The sequence below is a fragment of the Cucurbita maxima genome, unplaced genomic scaffold (assembly GCF_002738345.1).
Source record: "Cucurbita maxima cultivar Rimu unplaced genomic scaffold, Cmax_1.0 Cma_Scf00031, whole genome shotgun sequence".
Lineage (NCBI taxonomy): Eukaryota > Viridiplantae > Streptophyta > Magnoliopsida > Cucurbitales > Cucurbitaceae > Cucurbita > Cucurbita maxima.
The window spans coordinates 1,869,577-1,889,831 of record NW_019272047.1 but is presented as its reverse complement, the minus strand read 5'-3'; the positions used below and the strand labels follow the sequence as shown (position 1 = coordinate 1,889,831).

The 20,255-nt window shown below is 35.7% G+C and overlaps 1 protein-coding gene across 3 annotated transcripts; it reads left to right on the top strand.

Moving 5' to 3' along the window:
* The first annotated feature begins 6,744 nt into the window (after positions 1-6,744).
* LOC111466573 (protein transport protein sec24) lies at positions 6,745-19,082 on the top strand. 3 transcript variants are annotated; one of them, XR_002714399.1, is made up of 15 exons: positions 6,745-7,158; positions 7,510-7,575; positions 11,840-11,893; positions 11,988-12,160; positions 12,300-12,486; positions 12,612-12,757; positions 12,836-12,990; positions 13,297-13,378; positions 13,472-13,587; positions 14,693-14,785; positions 15,567-15,690; positions 17,122-17,399; positions 17,956-18,170; positions 18,262-18,670; positions 18,931-19,082. XR_002714399.1 is itself a non-coding variant. In XM_023111291.1 (14 exons), the coding sequence occupies exons 1-14, from the start codon at positions 6,831-6,833 to the stop codon at positions 18,471-18,473; spliced, it is 2,229 nt and encodes a 742-aa protein (XP_022967059.1). In that variant the 5' UTR covers positions 6,745-6,830; the 3' UTR covers positions 18,474-18,903. The 3 variants fall into 3 exon arrangements, 1 of the variants encoding a protein (XP_022967059.1); XR_002714400.1 differs by having other exon boundaries at positions 18,950-19,078; XM_023111291.1 differs by lacking the exon at positions 18,931-19,082 and having other exon boundaries at positions 18,262-18,903.
* Positions 19,083-20,255: the final 1,173 nt, after the last annotated feature.

The following is a 20,255-nucleotide window of genomic DNA, read 5'->3' as shown; positions in this document are numbered from 1 at the left end:
TAGCTTATCAACTAAGTACCTCTATAATATATCGATTCCTAGGTTTTCAGCCATTTTGAAGCTATTTCCGCTCTTATTTTTACAACTTGAGGTCATTATGGTTTCTAACCGTCAAAGACATACTGTGTTGGGGGCTTATTTTGATAAATAGCATGAGGTTTAGTTAGGGTATGTTATGAAAGGTTCCTAAATTTTTATGTGGTTCTTATACGACCTAATTAACCATTGGAATTAACTTGTTGTGAGTAATTTCGGCCAAGGCCATCGAGGTAAGTGACCTTACTGTTGGAGTTAGCTTATTGTGTGATGTATGATAGTGCGTGCCTTGTGGCCCCTGCATGCACCATATTTTGTGTGTTATGACTATGTGTCATATGGATTATGTTGTCTGTTGTCTGGTTATGTTATGTGAAGTTATGAATGATATGTTAGTAATGTATGTCATGAAAATGTTGATCAATGTCATGTATAAACGTAATACTATCGAGTCATGTCATGAAATGCTTATGGAACTAAAATGTATTTTCATGTTATGTAATTTTCCATGTATTGTAGGTTATGTGATATGCCATGTGATGTTAGCAATGTTTATGTAATGTCATGTTAGGTATGTTAAGGAACCTCATGCATATATGTATGTCACTTGCATCGGGATTCTTCCCCTTTATGTTATGAAAGAATGAAATACGATATTTATGTTCGCCATGATATCATGCGGGTCTTTTCTGTTCTGTGGTGTCTGGTGACATGTAATACGTTGTGCCCGACCAAGCTAGGCCCAGGGGATACGTTTACGAGCCCGTCTAGTGGGTCCATGTGCGCGTACATGGGTCGTGTGTGAAGGAGTATCACACATCCAACCCTACCCAGAATAGAAAAGCAGCCAAGACCATGTAAAGTTTCCGAAAAGATAGGCCCCGCTCATATGTTGCATGTGTTTGCATTTCTAACCCCAATAGTGGGGTGACTTACTAAATATTTCAAAAAATACTCAAGCCACCTGCTACCTACATTTTTCAAGTAAAGGTGAGGCGCCAATGTACGGTTGACGATGGAGCTGAGGACACCATGAAAGTTGAAGAGGGGACATTATTAGTAGGTTAAGTTTATTTACTTGTTTTTAAGCTAAAGCATTGAACATTGTTTTTATTTAGAGTTTTTGAATTCAGTTATTGAAGGTTTTATTTTCGGAGATATGTTTGTTTGGATTTTTGGACCTTTATGAAAGACTCTGTTGTGTTTTTCAAGGTTATTTATGATGAGCTTCCGCGTCATGCGTTATGTATGCATGGGTGATGTAACCCCCATAATTTTCTAAACCTAGTTAGTGACATTACTCATGCATACATAACTACGCGGAAATTCATCATAAATCACCTTGGAATACACAACAAAACCCTTCATAAAAGTCCAAAAATCCAAACAAACCTATCTCTCAAAATAAAAACTTCGGTAACTGAATGCAAAACAAATATAAATAAAACAACGTTCAATGCTTTAACTTTAAACCGTCAACTAAACATAAACTACTAAAAATGCCCCTCGTCCATTTCCATGGTGTCCTCAGCTCCACCGTCAATTGTACATTAACGCCTTGCCTTTACCTGAAAAATGTAGGTAGCACGTGGCTTGAGTATTTTATGAAATACTCAGTAAGTCATCCCACTGTTGGGGTTAGAAATGCAAACACATGCAACATATGAACGGGACCTAACTTTTCGTAAATTGCACATGGCCTTGGGCGTTTTTCTATCCCGGGTAGGGTTGGATGCGTGGAACTCCTTCACACACGGCCCATGTACGTGCACATGGACCCACCAGGCGGGCTCGTATACGTATCCCCTAGGCCTGACTTGGTCGGGCACAACGTATTACATGTTGTTGGACATCATAGAACATAAAAGAGCCCGCATGATATCATGACGAACATAAATATCGTATTTCATTCTTTCGTAACATAAAGGGAAAGTATTCCAATGCAAGTGACATACATTTATACATGAGGTCCCTTAACATACCTAACATGACATTACATAAGCATTGCTAACATCACATCTACGTTTCTTACATTACATGACATATCACATAACTTACATTACATGACATATTACATAACATTAAAATAAAAATACATTCTAGTTCCATAAGCATTTCATGACATGACTCGATAATACTACGTGTATCCATGGCATCGATCAACATTTTCATGGCATATAATACTAGCAGATCAACTATCTTTTCATTGCATAAACAATCAATAGTCAACATCATCCATAACTTTTCATAGCGTAAATAGTCACATAATCCATACATCATATAGTCATATCACATAAAATATGGTGCATGCAGAGGCCACAGGCATGCACCATCATACAACACATAGTAAGCTAACTACAATAGTGAGGTCACTTACCTTGGTGGCCTTGGCCAAAGTCACTCACAACAAGTTAATTCTAACGAGTCAATTATGTCTTATAATAACCACATAAAAATTTAGGAACCTTTCATAATATACCCTAGCTAAATCTCAGGTTATTTATAAAAATAAATTCCCAATACAATCTGTCTTTGACGGTTAAGAACTATATTTATCTCAGATGATAAAAATAAAAATAAGGGCAGAAACGGGTTCGGGAGGGCCAAAAACCTTGGAATCGATATATTATAGTGATATCGAGCCGATAAGCCGATAAGCCGAGCCACCGAGCAAACCAACTAAGCCGCAAGGCCGAGCCATGGGAATTGACGGAGCCGAGCTGAGAGGCCGAAACTGGAGCCGCGATGTTGGGTCGAATGTGCACGCGGCCCGCGTTCACTTGGGATGTGGGCTAGAGCGAGGGGTTGAAACAGAGGGCTATTGGGTTGCGGGTATACGAGGATGCCCGACCGAATCCAACAACTTGTCTTCCTTACCCGATAAACAACAAAAACCCTAATCGATCCGCGTCGACGACGATGATGCAGTCTCCTCCGTTCTCGCAGATCTCACAGCGTCCTCGACGTCAATACCTTACTTCCGTTCAAACTCTTCCTCCGAAAACAGCAACCCCTACGTTCCGAGAGGCCCTCAAAATACCCAGTGAACCAACACCTCAAGACGCTCTTGATTTTTCCGTTCTCCCAAAGTAACTTTGGGAGTAAAATCTTTTTAAGGGAGGTAAAAGGTGGGACATAAAATATAAAAATGAATCTCAAGACATTTTCCAATAATGTATTATAGGGTTTTATTTTATTTTATTTTTCAGAAACTCGAATCGCTACGGGTGACGTCACTAATTATGTTTAGAAAATTAGGAGCTATAGTAACTTTGCTTCCATGGGATACTTGGTCAAATTACTACAATAGTTTTGCTAAGCAGATTGCTTTAGCATAATGCAATCTTTCCTTTGGTCCACTTCATACCGAGATAGTATGTGAGTAACCCGAGATCATTTATCTCAAATTCTTTTATCATTTGCTGTTTGAACTCTTAGACGTCTTCCACACTTGTACTAGTGACGATCAGGTCATTAACGTACACGCCAACTATGAGTGTTTCAACTCCATTGTTTCTTGTATACACTACTTGTTCTTGCGAGCACTTCATGAAGTTTAAAGTCTTTAATTTCTTGTCTAGACGTATGTTCCATGCCCTCAGCACTTGCCGTAAATCGTAGAGGGCCTTTGACAACTTGTACACTTTGTGCTTTTCGATTTTGATGACGAACCCTTCAAATTAGGCAACATACACTTAATCTTGGAGATCACCATTTAGGAAAGCTAATTTGACGTCCGAGTGATGGGTCTCCCACCCGTATTGAGCTGCAAGGACAAGAATCAACTTTATAGTGTCCAGTCTAGCCACATGCACGAAAACATCCTCAAAATCATCTCCTTGTCGCTCCATGTATCCCTTCGCCCTGAGCCTTGCTTTAAGTTTGATGACATTTTCTATACTATTTTTCTTCAACTTAAACACCCACTTCAAATCAATGGGCTTGTGTTTGGGCGATAAGTTAGTCAATGTCCATGTCTTGTTTTTCTTATTGGCTTCAAATTCTTTTTGCATGGCCTCATGCTACATGGTCTCAATTGCTGCCCCATGGTAAGTTGTCACCTCCTCAGCAAGTTGTCAACTCCTCGGCAAGTTGTCAACTCCTCGGCCGCGAGCAACACTAACTTGTCGGGATCTAATTCTTCTCAAGTGTATATGCATAAATTTTAGCAAGAGAACGAAACTTCTTTGGTCCACCCTCTATTGTGGATCCTCTTGTGTTCTCGCCTGAGCTCTCTTGTTCTAGAGAATTCATCATGCATTTCTGTGTCATCAGTGATGATATGTGTAGATTTTTTTGATGTCGTTGTTGGTGCACTTTCTTGGTCTGTTATGTCTCCCTCTTCTTACAATGCAGTGAACTCTGTAACAGTCTGCTTGTTATAGTCAACATTGCACTAATTCCACTTCTTCTCTTCTTCGAATATGACATCTCTACTTACATGAATTTTCTCATGTTTTGGATTATACAACCTTTGTGCCTTGGTCTCATCCTCTATGCCAAACTACACCGTATTTGGCTTCTACATCAAGTTTTTTGATATAAGCTTTGCAGTCTTAACATGTGTTGTACAACTGGAGACTCTGAGGTACTCGAAGTGAGGTGTCTTGTCGAACCATGCTTCGTAGGGATGCGAGTGTCCAACGACTTTATCGGTAAATAGTTTAGAAGATAAACCTCATGTCGTATTGCCTCACCCTAGAAAATCATCGAGAGTTGCATGTTCTTGAGTAAGCTTCTTGCAGTGTTCACTATGTTGTGGTTTCCTCGTTCGAGCATAATGTTTTGTTGTGGAGTGTATGATGCGATGAGTTGATGCTTGATACATTTCTCTTCGAAAAACTTTGAAAAGTTTTGGGATAAGAACTCGCTACCTCAATCGATGTGCAAGGTTTTTAGCTTGTGATTAGAATCATTTTCAAGTCTTTTGAACTTCTTTAACGCACATAATGCCTCTCCTTTTTCTCTGAGCATGTACACCTACATTCAACGACTATAATCGTCAACAAGTAAGAGAAAATATTTGTTACCCCCAATCAATGATGGGGTGATCAGACCACACAAATCTACATGAACCAGTTGCAGTGGTAGCTCAACACAAAAATTGGCTTGAATAGGGAACGACAATCTTGCTTGTTTGGAGACTAGAAAACTTTCACATAGCTGGTTTGGGTGTATGATTTTGGGTAGCCCCTCATCTTCTTCTTTCCCATCATTTTGAGCGCCTGAAAGCTCACGTGCCCAAGTCTTGCATGTCATAGCCAAGTTGGGTCTGTGAGTGCCATCAATAGAGAGTCCTTGAACAAAGTACACCTTCCACTTAATCGAGGTCCGACTTCTTCTATGAAGTCCTTGAACAAAGTACACCCTTTGTTCGACACTTGAGTCATTTTTTATTACACCTTCGAGACTCACAACTTCTTTGTTCGACATTTGAAGATTCTATTGATATGGTTAAATTAAGGGTACGACTCTGAAACCATGTTAAGAATAACGAGTCTCCACAATGGTATGATATTGTCCACTTTGAGCATGAGCTCTCATGAATTTATTTTGAGCTTTCTCAAACCCTAAATTAGCCAATGTGACACTCCCTTCCAAGAATCTTCAATAAGAAAATGAATAACTATTTACATCATTGACAATACACCTAACATATAGTCAATTGAAAGGTTGTAACTCTCGTGTCTATCATAAAACCTTAAAAATAAACACAATAAAACCTCCCTACATCTATACATGTACGGTACAATCTTTTCGTCCACCATTTATGGCATGATTAAGCAACTTATTTCAGATATTGTTCTGGTTCTAAGCTGATAGTGATATTACACGTCATTTGCTATTTATAAGTCTTGTTTATTGTTAGTTTAGTAAATCAATTTGCAATTTGGTAGAAATTAAAGTAATTAAAAAGATTTATTGATAAATCTATTTTTACATTTTTGTTTGTTCAAAACAGAAATCTATTTTTGAACTCCCAAAAAAACAAAACATTTCACAAATTCTATTTTTGACGTCATAATTGTTTTCTATACCATTTTAGTTTTACTTCTTAATATCCACGTGGAATGCACATATTTATAATAATAACTTTAAAATTGTGCTTATAATTATTTATTAATTGAATTTATTATTGTTAGTATTTATCCATGCGTGCGTTATTCATAAAAGATGAAAAAAAAAAATATAATTTAGATTAAGAAAGAGTATTAATATTTCTGACATATTTCTTTCAATATTTACAATATTTTATCGATATTTATTGTTATTTTATCGACATTTTACCTAATATCCACAATATATAGGTAAATTTTTCAGTCTTTTTTTCTAACATAATATCACTATAGATCTTGAACGTCTGAATTACATAGAGTATTTAAGGTCACAATGTATACAAATCATATGTCTCGACCTTTTCTTTTTTATATATATTTATTTATATTATATTAATGAATTTTCAATTAGAAAAATAAATTCAAACTTTAAATGATTTTATCTTTATTATCTTAAAATAATATATTTATTTGTACTACTTGTATGATCTATTTTTAAACAAAATAATTTTAAGAACAACGATCTAGAATACCACGTCATCAATTATGCATCGACAAGGCGCGTTACAATTGGTCCATCTTATGTGGAACGCCACATCATCTTTTTATTCTTTTTAATTATTGTTTTTTTTTTTAAATTTTATTTTATTTCTTCTAACATACAATCTCCGACGACCGGCAGCGTTTTCTCCTACTGGGCTCTCGTTTTCAGCGGAGAGAGCTAAAAACTCGGAGGCTATGGCTGTTAGAGCTACAGTCTCTCGTTTCCCAATTGATGCTGATGCTCAGGAGAATTCCGGCCTTCCATGGGGAGTTTCCGTCACTCCCTTCGCCTCCAAGGACGAGAATGGCCGCCCTCCTGCCTACGGATCCGACGCTCACCTTCTCCCCCGCTGCGAGCATTGCTGGGCCTACTTCAACTCCTATTGCGACCTCGAGCATTGGGCCTGGACGTGTGCCCTCTGCGGCACCCTCAATGGCCTCTCTTCCAAGGCGATTGCTCGATTCTCCAACCCTGAATCCTGCCCCGAGATGATGTCCTCTTTCATAGATCTCGAGCTGCCCGGTGAGTCCTTCTGTTCTTCGTTTTTGATTTGAATTCGCCCTTTCAATTCCTTTTTCACCTTCTAATTGTGGGATTTTGGAAAGAGGATTGAAACTATGAATCTTGTCATTTTTTGTTCATTTCATGGGGTCATAGATGAATATGCTGTTGTAATTGTTTTCATGTACACGGTATTCTGCAGAAATTTTAGCCTTCTTTCTTACCATATTTCCCTCTGGTACTAAACTGCTAATGATCCTATTGATTGATATAACATGCATTTTTTCTTTTGTTTTGTGTATAGTTGTATTTGCCTCTTTTCTTTCTGGGGTTTACCTTCTTTGACATTGATCTATTTTTCCCCTTTTAAAGATGAAGGCTCAGGAGGGGAAGCGATGCAAGCTCGTCCAGTATATGTTGCAGCCATTGATCTGTCATGTAAGATTAGTACTAACCCACTTAGATGCCTCTGATCCAAATAGTTGTATCCATCTTTATTTGATAGGAGGCAGGTGCTGGAAAGAAGACAAACATTTTAAACGAGTTTCTTCATTGTCCTATTATCATAGAAGTTGGAAATTACCAAAAAACATTACAATTTGAAGATACAATACGTGTTTTCATCAATTTCTATGATAGTAGTACTTAAGCAATTAAACTATAGTTTAGTTGATTTGATTACCGGAGTTAAATGTGTTTTTATCAGTTTAATAGCAAAAAACACTACAAAGAGAAGCCCAATTAGAAGGCACCAAATAATAGAGTCCCTCAAGTCCTAGGTGGGATTTTTCTTTTCTATTCTGGGAGGAAAGGAGACTAGACAATCCGAGTGAAAAGTAAAACTAAAAGCGGCAAAATGCCAATGGAACTTGCACAAAGATGCTCTAGTTGGTTTCAATAGAAAAAATGTTGCCACTACAAGAGGAAGTAAGGAAGAAGCCAGTTGAGTTCAACAAACATGGGTGGGGCCATCATCTTTATAGAAGGTAATAGGTGTTTTATCTTCATCAAAAGGAAGACGTTAGAGTTCTTATAAAGAAGAAGCAAATTGAGTTCAACAAACATGGGACAGGGGATTGGATTTTCATCCTTATGGAAGGTAATAGGTGTCTTATCCATTACATTATGCCCATATCGGTGAATGGAAGAAACTAATTGAACCATACCTGAAAATTCAAGCTAAAATGTAGCCCATGTTCGAAAGTTTTCTCTATCTCCGCACATGTCCCATAAAATTTCACAAACGACCAACTTCGGTTGGGACTTTGTCTTGGAACTAAGGGCCGTATTGGAAGGAGCTAAACTACTCAAACTTTTTAAAATCCTGAAAACATCGTGCCAGAACAAACTCAAGTAAATAGTTATTTCCATAAATTTTTACATCATTTAACCGAGTTCTTTTCGGCAAGAGTAGTTAGATCTTCTAATTATGATACTCCTTGCCCAATTTACATCAATATGGATTTTAATTTGAAGATAGATAGTTGTGTTTATTGAATAACAGTTCTTTAAGAAGCATAAACACTTTAGTTTGAGTAATGTGTGCCTAACATGTGTGTAAAATTTGGACACTCTAACACTAGTTTGACACGTATTAGATAATTGTACAAAGTGAATATAGATCCAACATTTGTTAGAATAAATTTTTGAGGATGAAATGGCTCATCTTTTGAAGCACATAAATGTTTAAACTTGTTGACTTGAATTTTCTTCTCGTATAAAATTGATACATTTAAAAAAATGTATTCTTATAAACATGTTTTTGTTGTGTTAGTTTCTTAGGTTTTTAAAAATGATGTGTCATCGTATCTAGGTTGTGTTGTTTCTGAGTCTCATGTCCATTTCATATCTGTGGTTTTTAGATATACTTTTTCTTTAGTTTATTTTCGTATCTTAAGGTGTGTTTGGGGTGCCAAGTTGAGTTATTAAGTTTGAAGTTGTATAGTCTGTGGAGTTAAATAACATGTATTTAGGGTATTGAGTTGTTCAGTATCGACCAAGGAAGTCTATGTTTGGGGTGTTTGTTTGGTATGAGTTTAGGAAGGCGGTATTTGAGGTGCAAAGTTGTTTAACATGGAACTCTAAAGTTTGTGTTTATGCGGGCTGTTTTTTTCTACATATTTTTTTTGTTGTGCTCGACAATAAGAGCTATATTAGAAATCAATTTTTTTTTTCTAAATTTAAATAATAAAGATTTATTCCCATCAAAGCAAATTTCATTTTCATTTTCACCTATTATTGATTTAGATTGCTAAAGATATTTTTCTAGGAATTTTCTTTGAAATTATTCTATTAGAAATCCTTGTTTTTAATTAATTGTATTGCTTTTTTAAATATATTGTTTATTAAAAACATTTGTTCTAATGACCTAAAAGGTGTATATATATATATATTAGTTAAAAAATTAGTTGCATAACAACACTTGGGCTGATGGAAGAAGTGGAATATCGAAGGGTCTCGTTTCATCAGCAATTTTGAGTATCAGACCTTTCATCATGGCTTTCTTCAGGTTCTTATAGGTTGACATTCTGGACTCCAACTCCAGTTGTTGTCTTTCCTCAATAACTTTTTCGAGGACCCAACATGTTTTGAGAATCTTTCGAAGAATTGCTGATAGTAATTGGCTAATCTGAGAAAGGAAGATGGGGTCCTCGGTTGTAATAATTCTAGTTGTGCAGTCCCCCCCACGAATTTCCATCTCTGTTGGAAGGATTTATGGTCTCTCCCTCCAATTCCAAGTCTGTCATCCCCCACTTTTGGGCAAACTGGATTGGTTATTACTATTACCTTCACTTGAGGAAGTTTGATCTCGTTTCACATTTTGGGATTGATCGCTACTAAAGTCAAAGAAATGCTCTGTTGCTGCGTAGGCAGTGAAAGGTTTTGAATTTGTTGTTTATATAGTTTGGACTTCGTCCACTGCTTCGGCCCACTGACAAAGAAGAGACTTTGTCTTTTTAGGGCATATCACGAATATCTAACATAAACTTAAAAAACTACTTGATGTAGTCTCAAACATTCATAGTATGTTTCAATTCCCTCATTTTCTGTCTCGTTAATATCTTGATCTTCTTAGTATGAAGTTCTTGTTTTAATCTCTCCCAGGTGTCTATGGTACATCAATCGTCTTGAATATCCATTTTCCTTGATCTCCACCACAACTTTGCTTTGTCAATTAGATGCATTTTTGTTAACGTGACCTTTGCTTCTTCTGTCACGATATTTGTGGCTTGAAAGTATTGTTCGAGGTCAAAGATAAAGTTCTCTAGAGCCTTAGCATCTCTAACCCCACAGAAGAGCTTAGACTCTGGACCCTTATCTTGTTAAACTAGATCGTGTTCTGTGTCGGGGTTCGGTTTCCTACTACTCTCACGATGAGGTTTGGTCTGGCGGTCAAATCCATTATTGTGGCTCTAACCATATCAAAGACAACTTTTACATCTTCAAAAAAGTCTCGAGACCATTTGAACTATCACTTTTTCAGAGTTGTCTAAACCTTTGACATGTTCCTCCATGCAGACAATAGAGCTTGTCACTCTATCCCCATGCTCAAAGCCACCGTTTTTAGGGCTTAACCTTAAACATCAATTCTTGGCGACCATCCCGTCTAAGCAACCAGTTACCACATCAATTTTGTTGCTTTGGTGGCAATCTAATCCAGGTGAGATTCCAAAAATTGAAAATTGTCATGGTCTTCCTCCAGATAGAGCAAGGCTCTTTGATCTTTGACCAACTGGTCAACATGAGACTTTCTCAACTACTTAATCGTCGACATGTTTACTGATTTCATTTTTAGGAGCTGACTTGGCTCTGATACTAATTGGTACAATCGAACTTTTTCAAGACTTACGTTCGCCTTCAAGTAAGTCAACCCTTAAAACTTGGATAACTGGAAGTACAAACGGCCGATAATTTAGCTTCTGCCTTGTTCTTGGAAAACCGTTTTTAAAAAACAATGTTAGAGAAAGTTTTCGGAAAATGTTTTGAAAATAACTTGAGAAAGCAAATGTTAGAAGCTAACAATCAATAAGAGGTAACAACATTGGTAGCATGTAACTTGGGTAGGAAGATTTGATGTCTACCCAATAGTACAGTTTGAAGCAAATAGCCTCTTGCAGGTGTAGACATCAAAATTGGTGAGGAGTCATACGCTCTCAAAATTACAAGGAAAATAAATAACTATTCTAGAACGAAGAATACAATAAAAGCAAGGTAAAAAAGTTTGGAATGGGCATGCGGTCACGGGCAACACACCCTAGATAAGCATTACTGCAACACTAGACACATACATTCCAAGAGCAAATCATTAGTTGATCATAGACTGTTATTAGAAAAACTATCTGCTTACTTATTAATCATTCAGTCTATTTTTGGAGGAGATACAACTATACTTTGTTACAGAATATAGCAATATCGTAATTTTTTTCCTACTAATTTTTCTAGTCTGTTTATTTCATTTCTAGTACTTTCTGCTTTGAAGTGAAGATTAAAAGTTTTTATTTTCACATGATGAATCTGGTTAAATAGGATGGATAAATGATTGAAAAGGAAATGCATTCGGAAATGCCTAATTGTCGAGTGATTGGGTCAACTTGTAGACACCTCAACTAATCTCACCTTCATCCTTATTTCTTTCTCTCCTTTTTCCCCTTGTTATTCTCTTCACCCTTTCCATATTATTTTATTTGGTTTTCAACTGCAGCTTCAGAAGAATTTTTGGAGCTCACCAAAAGTGCATTACTGGCAGCTTTAGAAGGTATTCAAGTGTTGGATTAAAACCCTATTTTCTTGTAAATCTGTAATTCTTTTTAAGTCCTTTTATCTCTGTGCTATTTTAATATTCCTTGTAGCTCTTGGGCCTGGTTCACTTTTTGGTCTTGCTACCTTCAGCCACAAATTAGGTCTATACGATGTTCAAGGTCCTATACCCATTGTGAAGAATGTCTTCATTCCCCCTGATACGGAGGGCACCCTGCCAATTGAACTTGAAGATGTAATGCCTTTGTTGCAGTTTTTGGCACCGGTATGTCAAAGATGTCATTTTGTCTACCTTTGTACTTTATATAATTGATTGTTTTGTCAATTATCGAGCAGAAGCTGGTTATCATCACCTTCCATGCATCATGATTGGATGAACCTGTAATTTAATAATCTAATTGCAGGTAGAAACCTGTAAGGATCGCATTGAGGCTGCTCTCGAAACTCTTCGACCAACCACGTCATGGGAGAGAACTACAGCAGCAGGTCAAGGAATAGATGGTATATTGATAGGTGGAAGAGGTTTTGGTGTGGCTATGGAAGCACTCCTTAATTACCTCGGATCAGAATATGGGAGCATATTTGCATTAGGTAAGCAGGGGAAGGCTCACCTAATAATTTCTCTGTTCTCAAAGAAGTGGCATTGAGCAATGCCTATTTTTCTTTCAATCAAAGGACACAAATTCTAATGTATGGTGTTGTCTTCTTTACTTCAGCTAGAATTTTTGCTTTCCTGTCTGGCCCTTCTGATTATGGAGCTGGTCAACTTGACACGAGGCGATATGGGGAGCAATATGCTAGTAAAGGAGAGGATGCAGACCGTGCTTTACTTCCTGAGCAGACCCCATTTTATAGGGAGTTGGTAATATGGATAATGAATCGTTGCTCTGATCTTTTTCATTGCTTTTCAAGATTGTAAGTATTAATTCACTTGTTCCAGGCTGCAGTTGCTGTCCAAGCAGGAGTTTGTGTCGACATATTTGCGATTACAAATGAATACACAGATTTGGCATCCTTAAAATTTCTTAGCATTGAAAGTGGTGGCTCGCTATGCTTCTATTCAAGTACAGATGACTCAACTCTTCCTCAGGATATGTAAGTATATAGCAGTTTTTTTCTCACTTAAATTAAAAAGAAATAAAACATCCAGGACTTTATAGCCTATATGCTTTTAGTTATAAATCGGTTTAAATTGCATATAGGATTAATAATGCACTTGTGAACTAATGACATGTACTAATGATTTTCCGAGTAAAATACATAGTGCACGATAGATTGTTTTTATCATCTACTAGAATAAATATATGTTAATACAGATACTAATATTTGAAACCCATACAAACCTGCATTCTGAAATTGCTATCATTTAGGAGATTGTTTAATGACAGAATTCTATTGCAGGTATCGGATGTTAAGTCGGCCTTATGCATTTGGTTGTGTATTGCGATTAAGAACTTCTACTGAATTCAAGCCTGGCCGTTCAGTGAGTTTGAAATTTTGTTTGAATTACATATAACTTTTTAGGCTAACCCTTCAAATATTTTATATCATACTAATTTTCTTAACTATTCTGCAGTATGGTCATTTTTTCCCGGATCCACAATATGAGAATGTTCAACACATAATCTGTTGCGATTCTTATGCAACATATGCGTATGACTTTGAATTCGCAAATAATGTTGGATTTTCAAGGTACAGAACTACTATTGTAGTATTTGTGGAATTATTTTCCCTTGTTGACAAGCTTCAAAACAATTTATAACATAGTATGATGCGTTTTTTGTAATCTTCTTGATATTAAATGCTAAGAAATACCTCTCACAGTCAGTGATGGTTGCTTTCCGACACCATAATCTAGCTAGTTGTAGATGCATTCACATTTATAGTTATGGACAAACTTAAATGAAAAGAGCAGAAAAAGAGCACTGAGCTTGAACCTGCTTTGTTTGATTATTGTTTTGTAAGTGTGTTTTGGAACTTTTTTTATTTTTGTTATTTTTTTATAAGAAACTGATCTTTTATTGAGCGAATAAATGAATATAAGGGCATACAAAAGAACAAGTCCAACAAAAGGAAAGTTCATGACCTAACCATTGAAAAGAACTTCAATTCAACAACATAAAACTTAGCTCATAATTTCAGAAAGAAAGCATAACCAATGCCCATAATATTATGTTGGAACATCAATCAAACCAATTACAAATCCTTTCTTTCCTTCACTATGGAGGTCAAGGGTAGGAAATTTTCAGAGAGGATGTTGCCTTTACTCCAAAAAGGTTGGAGAATTTTTCAAGAGAACAAATCCTTATGTGAACAGGTGGTCTTGCTCATGAAGTTTGAAGTTGGGTTCAGTTTATCTGTATATACTTCCATGTTCTTTCCTTTTACTCTCTGTTCTTGATAGTTAATAAATGGGAAGAGGGAAGGGGAGTGGTTCATTTGTTATTGGAGGATATTTTTTCACCTTGACTCTTGTATCTGCCGTGTACAACTTTATATTTTCTTTTGATTTTTTTGCTGTTTCCTTCGCCAAACAGCTTTACTTAATACTTGTATCATCCTTAAGGACAGTCTAGTTTTATGAAAAAATGTCCATAAAATCAAAATTTTTTGACTCTGTTCAAGTTCTTTTCATCTCCTTGCAAATAAGTTGGTTTAGTCTCTGACCACATTGAATTTTGCCGACTTTCTGTTCTTGTAAAATATTTTAAATTTATAAATCCACCCCGTTAAATACTTATATGGTGTTTGCTTACCAGCTTTATACTACTAATCATCATACGATGATCTTTTGCAGGCATGCTCCTGGGCTCCCTATTGTGCAGATTGCTTTCCAATATACAGTTGTTGTGCCTCCTGAGGAGCTTTCTAGTTCTGTTTCATCTAGTAGGTACATCCAAAGATACAGAAGACTTTCATTGAAGTTTTTCTTATTTTAAATGCTCCAAAATCTAAACATCGTCTAACATGTGTTTGTGTTCAATAGGTTGATTCTCTTGTGTTTTTGATGCCTCATTCAAGTGTTGAATGTCAATAATATATTTATCAATGTATTAATATCAATTTGACAGTTTGTCCAGTCCTCAATTACGAGTTTACATTTTCTTGGATTGGTTCTTCTTAACGTTTTTAACATTAACAGTTAGGTCACGACATTACAGCTTTCATTCTCATACTAAAAGCGTTCACACATTTCATTAGTTTTCTCTTGTTTGTGACATGGTTGAGGGATTTTAATCACTGTGATGACATGTATAATGCGTCCAGAAAGAATTGCTCTGATACTTTTCTTGCTCTCATTGCAACAAACCCACTCGTCTTGGTTTACGAATGCTTAAAATCCATGTCACTTTCTAGGCTTTATTTTCAATTAATTTCCTCCTTAATGAAGTAGGAAGATTAAAATGATCATAGAAAATGTTTTTTTGTCAATCCAGTTTCTTTTCTATTCCAGTTTCAATTTCATTGAAGGTTCTCATAGTCTCTAACTTAGTTCCTTTCATGAAGAGAGTAAGAAACTTCCTATGAGAAAAAAACATTCCCTCCGGATTCTTTTTGTCTGAAATCAGTGTTTCATAATTTATGTTGCCATTAATATACTCTTCTCTTGTTAGTTGCTTATAGGACAAGTTATTGTGACTAACTTGACGCATGATGAATTGTTTATGCAGAACCGAACATTCCCTTAAACGAAGACTGAGGATACGAACTATACAGTTCGGTACTGCTCAAAATTTTAACGAGCTTTACGATAGTGTTGAGCCTGAGGTGGTTCTCTCATTGCTTGTCCATAAGGTAAGTCCTTTCCAATTTATCTGTACCAACAATCTGCTCAAAATCTTAACGAGCTTTATGGCAGTAATGAGCCTGAGGTGGTTCTCTCATTGCTCATTCAAAAGATAAATCCTTTCAAATATAGCTGTACCAACAAAGCAATCTGCTATAATATATCTAACAAAGTGATTATCATGGGAGCATGCTGAATTTCTTTACAGTCATGGTAAACAGACAAACAATATGAATATTTTAGTCAGGACTTCAATGGATAAACGTATCACTACAGCAAAAGAATATAATTTATTTACTATCTTGGTGGAAGACCACTTGTTTGGAACTGTACTAATAATCCTAGAGAACCCATGTTGCCCCCAGGGCTGCCCCATTGGCAAAGGATCATGGTGTCTGAGTAACATCTATCCAAAGTTGTGTGCTCAAACTTTTGGGTGAGTTTAATAAGAATAAATCTTCATATCTTCTTTGTTCGGGTATCTTCGAATTAGTGGGATGCTAGGTTGCTCGGTTTTCAAAACATCTTATAAAATCAATGTTAGAGAGAACGGAGACTTTAGAGAGATTTTTGTTTTTTGATTTTTATAGAGAGAAGAGTGTAGTGTATACATTTACTCTAATTGAAGAGTCTATGAATCATCATGGGTTAGCCTAGTAGTCAATAAGAGCCCGTAAATAATAAAAAGCTACAAGTTAATTTGGCAACTAAATGTTGTAGAGTCAGATGATTGTCTCATGAGACTTGTGAGATTGTGCAAGTTGGTTCGAACACTCATGTATAAGGGAGTCTGTGCTTCTTAGAACTATTGTAATTAAAAAGGAAAATTTAATTAAATATAAATTAATATGTAGTAGTTAACATTGAGCAAGACAAGGAGTTTAACACATTGTTAGCTAAAATCTCAGCAATAGTAAAGTGGTGCAAAAGTAGTAGCAATAGCACACGCCTCCTTAGTAGTAGGAAAGGAGAATCAAATTAGCACTCTACCTTCTCTCCAAGGCCTCCTTGATACCCGAACTACTAAGTAGGTTTCTTTTGGATAATGGAATGGGCACAATTTTAGTAAATAAAGTTTTCTAATCTAAAAGCTTCAATTTATGAAACTAATTAAATTTTGAGTGCAATAGAGTATAACAAGAGAGAATTATTGAATTCTTATGTAATTACATTGCATTCCTATTTATAAATTCTCCAAGACAAGGCACATATCAAAATATTTTTAAGAATGCTCGCAAAATATTAATGCAAAGTGAGATAAGGATTCGGAGTTGGCTATTTCTAGTGCTCATTCATGCTCACCTAATTACTTCCCTGTTGACTGATTTTTACAGATTACAGAGCACTCTTATCTCTTACGCATATGCGTATTTGCTACTAGCTATCTGCATTGTGTCAATGACATTTATGTTGTCTTAACCATACTTCTATTTCTCAAGGTTATATTAGCTTCTTTGGAGCAAGGTGTTCGAGAGGGCAGGGCTCTACTTCATGATTGGCTTGTAATTCTTACTGCCCAATACAATGATGCTTATAAACTCGTTCATTACAAAAATGGAGCTTCAGGAACTTCTCTGGTCGACGTTGCGTTCTCTCAGTGTCCGCAACTTCAATCTCTACCTCGCTTGGTATTTGCATTACTTAGGAACCCTCTCCTTCGTCTTCACGAGGAAGGTATCCACCCCGACTATCGGATCTACCTGCAATGCCTTTTCAGGTAATTTGTGAACATTTTATTTAGAAGATTGCCATTTGCATTTTATCTATCTTTGATAAATAAGAAAGTAATTGTTGGCGTTTTCCAAGAATTTTATGTAGACCTCTTTGAGATATATAGTCTTTTTTGTGCAATTCTAAATGGGAAGTAAGTCTTCAGATCTTATTGGTGAAACTGACTACTTGAAATTCAACCGATCCTCCGTTATCTTTTTTTTTTCTTGCAAAATGACTGAGGTGAATGAACTTTTTACCATAAAATGAAATCTCCTTAGCCTCCTTTTTAAATTATTATTGATCATGCTACTTAATTTGATATACACGATAATGTTAATTTGATGTCTTAGGTGTATATATTTTCTTAACCTACACTTGATTCAGTTATACTATTTCTTTGGTGGGGTATGCACTGATTTAGAAATTTGATGCAGCTTGATAATTTTGTGGTTAGCAAAAAAGCCATAAGAATATCATTTTTCATATATATATTAGTCTTCTCTCCCTCGGTTTCTCAATGTGACGTTGCCGTGTAATTCATGTGTCTTTTACTGGCGCAGTGCACTTGAACCAAGTTCCCTACATTGTGCCGTGTATCCTGTATTGGCATCATATTCTACTCCCGACATTCAAGCATATCCACGACACTCGTTGAGTCGTGCTGCACTGATTACGAGCGGCAGTCCGATATTTTTCCTAGACGCATTCACTACTCTAATTGTGTTCTATTCTTCCACCGCAGACCCTACACTTCCATTTCCTCCTCCTCAAGATTGTAAGATAATTATTTACCTTCATATGAAATGGATGTTACCTCAAAGTTCAGTTGATGTCTTTTTTTTTAACTTTGTCGTGCTGATTTTCAGGTTTGTTAAGAACTACAATTAACGAACTAAAACAAGAGAGATGCATCACCCCAAGACTCATATTTATTCGTGGAGGTCGGGATGATGCTACAGCTTTTGAAAACTATCTTATTGAGGAACAGGATGTCGATGGAAGCGGCCTGACTAGTGTCATGGGTTTCATTTCCTTTCTCGAAGATGTCAAGCAGGGCGTTTTGGAATATCTGAAATAGATTGCATTGCTTGAAGTTCATCTTCCATGGCAATCAAAAGCAGCAATACATGTTTAAAATGTCCAGGTATTTCAGCCACTCTTGGAATCCGCAATTGAGGTATCTATATGATGAATGTTTGCAGCAAATTTGTTTTTCCTCACGGCATAGAATTGAAGATCCTCATTGTGGTGGACACTACAAAAGATCATTTTCAGGTGCATACTACTTATTGCTGTATCTTTATGAAAGCCATAATTTTCTCGTCTGAACAAAAAAAAAAAATATAGATGTGAGACTAGTTAGAACTGTTTATAGATAAGTTGCTGTATTCGGATTGTTGAAATATTCAGTTGACTGGAAAAGTAACTAGTTCTTCTTCTATCTTTTTTTATAGATAAGTTGATAGGGGAATTTTATTCTTATGGAATAATTGATTTGCTTGGAAACATTGAGCTGTTTAAATCTATAAATGCAGGTTCCTTTTTCCATTACAGGTCTATGAGTTCATTTCCTGAGGATATAGTTTTGAACTTCATGGGTCGTTTACTTACATGAACCAATCAATTTATGTCTCAACTTGGGAGAGATAAAGATTGCTAAAGACTTTAACCAGATTATTTGCTGAAATTTTCTTTGATGACTGTTAATTTAAAATAATTGTTCTTTATGTCGTTTCTTAATATGTACTGCTTGTAAAGAGAGAACGTTTGTTGAAATGAATTCTTCTACTTAGAAGATTAGGTTGGGGGTGTTCTAAGATTAAACAAATATAGTCGAGCTATTTCTCTTTGCTTGGTGTCATAATCATACTACGAAAGAGAGTAGGTTGGTGTCACAATCATACTATGAATAGGGTAGGTTGTGACACTCCTGGTGTCACAACTATACTATGAAAGAGAAGGTTGCTGTCCTCCTTACTTTGCGACTAGCAAAGTAGTAGCCCTAAATTGAACAATTTTGTCATAACTTGATTCATATATCATCGGTTGCGGTTTGCAATAGAGGGATCTATATGAATGAGCACTTTCAATGAACAACTCTATCACATACTAAGAACTTGTCACACAACATGCTCGAATGTCGAACCCTCCTTTAGTTGTCATAACAACTTTCCTCAGGTCATAACCTTTTTTTATTTTTATACCATCGGTCCACAACTTGATTCATCTAACTTGTGACAAAGTAGTTAGACAAAGTTAGGAGGCTCAAAATTCAATACTTAAAGGTGTATGACTTAATTAACAAAGTTGATACTAAAATTAAAGGCTTATAATAGTGTGAAAACTATACGAGTTATTTACGAACCTTCAACTTTCTAAAATACGTTTTCAATTCCAAATTTGAAAATTTATAAGCCAATTCAATCCAACAATTTTGTCTCATCCAAAATCAATTTCAAAATAATTTAAACAATATATGGAATTCAAATTAAGCAATTAATTCAAAGTTAATTTATGAAATTCCATATAAGATCATGACATGGCAAAGCTGTCTAATTTGACAAATAATTAATTAATAATTAAACAACGCTTTTGACTATTATTATTATTATTATTATTATTATAATAGCAGTTGAGAAGTTGAGTTGTACACTACTTGCTTTTTCCATCTCCATGTTTTTAATGTTAAAATTTAGTTTTTAAGAGTACTTTAAATATATTTTTTATATCGACCTTAAATAATAATAATAATAATAATTTATATCTAAAAAAAATACACAATATACAAATATATTTATAACATTTATAGGGAAGATTAGTAATACCGTTAAATCTTAGTAATGTGTTTCAAAAATATTTT